At 65.5% G+C, this 4,349-nt stretch overlaps 1 protein-coding gene across 1 annotated transcript in view; it reads left to right on the forward strand.

Annotated features, from left to right (window-relative positions):
* Window positions 1–4,349, forward strand: part of ARHGEF17 (Rho guanine nucleotide exchange factor 17) — a gene marked incomplete at its 5' end in the record, with an annotated part of 26,818 nt that continues 22,469 nt past the window's right edge. Inside the window, one exon of the mRNA XM_085300574.1 lies at window positions 1–2,358. Within this exon, the coding sequence (XP_085156700.1) occupies window positions 1–2,358 (2,358 nt within the window). The remainder of the gene's footprint in view (window positions 2,359–4,349) is intronic.

The raw sequence follows: 4,349 nt of genomic DNA on the forward strand, positions 1-4,349 counted from the left end.
GCGGCGTCGCCCGTGCCCGTGGTGGCCCGCGTCTCCAAGGTGAACATCCTGCCCTTCGCGGCCAGCCCCGGCGGGTCGCGGAGCAGCAGCCGCTACTCCAGCACGGAGACGCTGAAGGAGGAAGAGCACTTCGGGGCGTGCTGGCCCAGCCAGAGCCGGCCTTTCCAGGTGGGCTACACCGTGCACCGGTCGCCCAGCTTCGGGCCGAGCGATGGCCTCGCTCGGGGGCAGCCGCAGGTCCGCGTCCGCCCCAAGCTGCCCCTGGGCATGGCCAAGGCGAAACAGGACTTTCCAAGCGAGAGCCTGCAGCGCCCTGGGCCGGAGGGGGACAGAGCCAAACACTGCAAGTCCTTGTCCAACCCCGACATTGCCACCGAGACGCTGACTCTCCTCAGCTTCCTCAAGTCAGACCTCTCGGAGCTGAAGGTGAAGAAGAAAGGGGTGAGGATTGGGCTCCCGGAGGAGCCAGCCCTCGGAGGGAGCAGGTACGAAGGCTGCTCCACTCCGGCCAGCCACCCCTTGGCAAGCCGGGGCCGCCACGGGGCTCAGCCCCTGGCCCGGTGGGCGCCRGGCGAGCGGCCCACCCTCAAGGACCTCACGGCCACGTTGCGGCGTGCCAAGTCGTTCACCTGCCCTGAGAAGTCGGGCGCGCGCCGGCTGTTCCTCCAGAGCAGCATGAAGCAAAGCTCTTCCGAGCTTCTCCTGGCCACCACCGACAACCATGACGGAGCAGCTTCGGACAGCGATGGCGGGCGCAGGGGAGACGACGACGTGCTCCCCGTGGTCATCCAAGACCAGTACATCCAGGAGGCACGGCAAGTCTTTGAGAAGATCAGTAGGATCGGTTGCCAGCAGGACTATGGCTTTGCAGCGGAGCAGAAGGACAGCGGAGGTGTGGAAGGTGCCGGGGAGTTTGCAGAGCCGGCGAGGGGAGCGAGAACGGAGAGCAAGCGGTGTTTGAAGAAGACGGAGTCCGAGGAAAACCTCTCATGCAGGAAGTCCGTGGAAGAGCTCTCGGGTCACGAATCGAGCCTGACGGACGAGGGCATCGTCACAGAGCCGGAGCCGGCGCCCGCCGCGGTGGCCTACAAGGATCTGCATCAGGCCGTGGYGGCCTGGAAGTTGCCCGATGGCGCCACGGGAGAGAGCGAGGCTCTTCGAGCCAACGGCAGCGAAACGCCTCTCGCCACGCGCCCCGCGTGGCCGCCCCACGACGCTGCGCCCGCGGAGGACGCCCCGGCTGGCAAACCGACGGCCCAGGCGCCCTCGGAGGCGCCCGCGACGCCGAGCAGCGCGCGGCGCCGGAGGAAATTCCCCTCCGTCGGCACCAACGGCTCCGACTCCAGCGCCGGCAGCAACGGCGAGTCCAATGGAGAAGCCTACCGCTCGCTGAGCGACCCCATGCCCCACCGGCGCTGCCCCGTYGCGGAGGAGGCCGCCAACTTCTCCGTCGACAGCAACCTGCTGGGCTCGCTGGGCGCCAAGGCGGGCATGCCCGAGTCCTCGGCCGTCTCCCTGTGCGAGTACGCGGGCAGCGCGGCCAGCGACCTGTCCGTGTGCAGCGACGGCCCGCGGGATTACAGCACCGTCATCAAGAACATCGTCAGCCAGCCCGGGGCCATGGACAAGGTGATGGACGAGAAGGGCGGCAACGGCAAGACCGTCAAGAAGAAGTCCTTCAGCGACCCCAGCCGCCGCGGCCAGCTGGCCAGCGCCGGCTTCGAGGGCCCCGGCGAGGCCATCAGCGAGCTGGAGCCCAGCATCCCGCCGTCCAGCAGCGAGCCCATCCTCTCGGAGCAACGGGCCGAGCAGGAGGCCACCGAGCGCGGCCGCCCCGCGGCGCTGGCAGGCGGCAGCTCCGGCGAGGCCGCCCCCAGCTATGGCTTCGACCCCAAGCTCGCCGAGGTCTTGTCTCCCCGCGTGCTCAGGCGCAGCTCCAAGAAACGCACCAACCGGGCGGCCCACCAGGAGAACCGGCCGCCGTCCTCCTCGGCACCGGCGCCCGGTGCCCTGGGCAAGGCCAGGCCTCCTTCCAAGCACGTCCGGCACACGAGCGAACCCGCCACCTTCCTGCCCGTCTCCGGAGCCGAGCCACGAGCCGGCGTCCCCGTGTCCACGCCGGAGCCTTCCCGGCTGCCCGTCAAGTCCTTACCCGTCCTCCAGCCGCCTTCCCTGGAAGACGTGACCAAGAGGTACATGTTGGCCCTCAACTCAGGTGACTCCTCGCCCCCCGGCGCGCCGGAGGCGCCCCGCTCTTCGCCCGCGACGCCCACGGCTGCCGAACCCAAGCTCCCGCGGTGCCCGCGGCAGCCGGAGGACCGCGGCGCCGGCCCGGCGCCCCGGAGCAAGCCCCAAGTGGTGAGTGTCCCACGGCCACCTCGCGTCCCCCCGGCTTTTTCCCCCGCCCGAAGGCCGCCGGCGGGAGCGCCTTGGGCCGAGGACGCTCGTCCCGCCGCCTGCCCCGCCGTCCCGGCCCCGCCGACGCGTTGGCCATGGGTGGAGGGGCCGAACGCAGGGTTTCGCCTCCGGAGCTCCGGATTTTACGCGCTTTTCTCCCCACTCGGTCTCCCCCCGTCTCCGGAGCGGAGGTTTCTCGCGCCCTGCTTTCGCCGGGCGCTTCGATTTCGTTCCCGCGCCGCCCTCGGCTCTTTCGCTCACCCACGGGGGCTTTTAATAACTCGTCACGACGCCCCGGGGGCGGCGGCGGCCCCGGCGCGGCCCAGAAATACCCATTCCCGAGGAGCAGGGATTTTTTTTTTCCCTCTCTCTTTTTCTTTTTTTTTTTCCCCTCCTGCAAGGCCGACGGCCTCGCCGGCAGAAAGTGAAATTATTAATTTATTTATTGCCAGGCCTCAGGCTCCCCATTTTATGCACGGATTTAGCAATTTAGCACGCGTTTTTTGCAAAAAAAAAAAAAAAAAGGCAATTTGCTGCCGCCGGAGCCGTGAGGACGGAAGAGGAGCCGGAAGGGGAAAATCGCATCCCGCACCGGGGCGTTTGGGGGAGCTCCCACGGCCTGGGCTTGGGCTTGCGGGGGGCAAAGCATCCCCGGGAAGGGAGAAAAAAAAAAACTTATTTATGCTTCAAAAATCACAGCTTTCCAGCCTAGAGCCCAGCCTGGCTTAACCGGGTTTTGCCCCAGAAAAGCGGGGCGAACCCCGGGGCGAGAGGCCGCTCGCCTCGCCTGACCCTTCGGCCCGCCGGACCCGGGGCGAATTTTCCCTTTTAAGGGCAACGGCGGCGGAGCCGGAGCTTTGCGGCGCCTCGCGCCTTCCCCCGGGCCCTGGCGTTAACTCACCCCCCACCTTCCCCGGGGCTTTCGTTGCGCCCTGATTTATTAGCGAGCCCGAGCGGGGACGTTTCGCCTCGGCTTGCGCCGGGGCCGGGCCGGGGGGGGGGGGAGCCGAGCGCTGCGAGGGAGTTGCTTAAATTTACGGGCCAGGGCGCCCAAGACCGGATATAACTCGGGCACCGGCGGCGCTGGCTCCGACGGCAGATCGACGCGCTCCGCCCCCGACCGATAGGAAACGATCCTCTATTTTAATTTATTTTATTTTATTTTTTTTAATTTAATTTAATTTATTTATATTTAATTTTATCTATCTATTTTATTTTGTTTCATTTTATTTTGTTTTATTTTATTTTGTTTTATTTTATTTTGTTTTATTTTGTTTTGTTTTATTTCGTTTTGTTTTATTTTATTTTGTTGTTTCCCCCGTGGGCCGCTCCGCCGCCCCACCGCGCTCGGCAGCCCCCGAGCGCCTTTGGCGCCCGGCGAGGGGTTCTTATTTATCACCCGGAAAAATATTCCCGCGCCGGAGAAAGCTGGAAACCGGCGCTGGCGGCTGTGACGAGACGGGGGCCGGCGGACAAGCTCGGCCGAAAGCGCCGCAGATGCTGAGTGGCTGCTGCTCCCCTCGGGTGAAAAGGAGCCAATTTGGGGCCGGCGGAGGGAGTTTGGGTTTTTTGGGGTTTTTTTGTTGTTTTTTTTTTTCCCACGCTGTGGGAAAGCAGCAGCATCCGAGGATTTCCGCCGGAGGACGGGAGAAAACGGAGGCGGCCGCCCGCACGGGCGCCGGCAGATCCAGCTCGGAGGGGGCGGGGGGGGTCTCCGCAGGGAACCGGCCGGGCAGCTCGTTGCGTCGGGGCTTTGCGGAGCCGCCGGAGCATCCCTGGGGATGGCGATCCCRCGGCCGTTCCCAGGAAAGAGCCGGAAAACGCGGGCCGGCCCCGGCATCCGTGGAGCTTCGTGTCGCCGCAGCTTTTCCCGCCACGGTTTTCCCAGTTTCACCCCTCCGGAGCATCCCSTTTCCCAACGTGCCTCTTCCCACGCTGCGGGAACCCCCCAA

Source organism: Rhea americana, unplaced genomic scaffold (assembly GCF_003343005.1).
Source record: "Rhea americana isolate MKP2758 unplaced genomic scaffold, rheAme1 scaffold_165, whole genome shotgun sequence".
NCBI classification, from domain to species: domain Eukaryota; kingdom Metazoa; phylum Chordata; class Aves; order Rheiformes; family Rheidae; genus Rhea; species Rhea americana.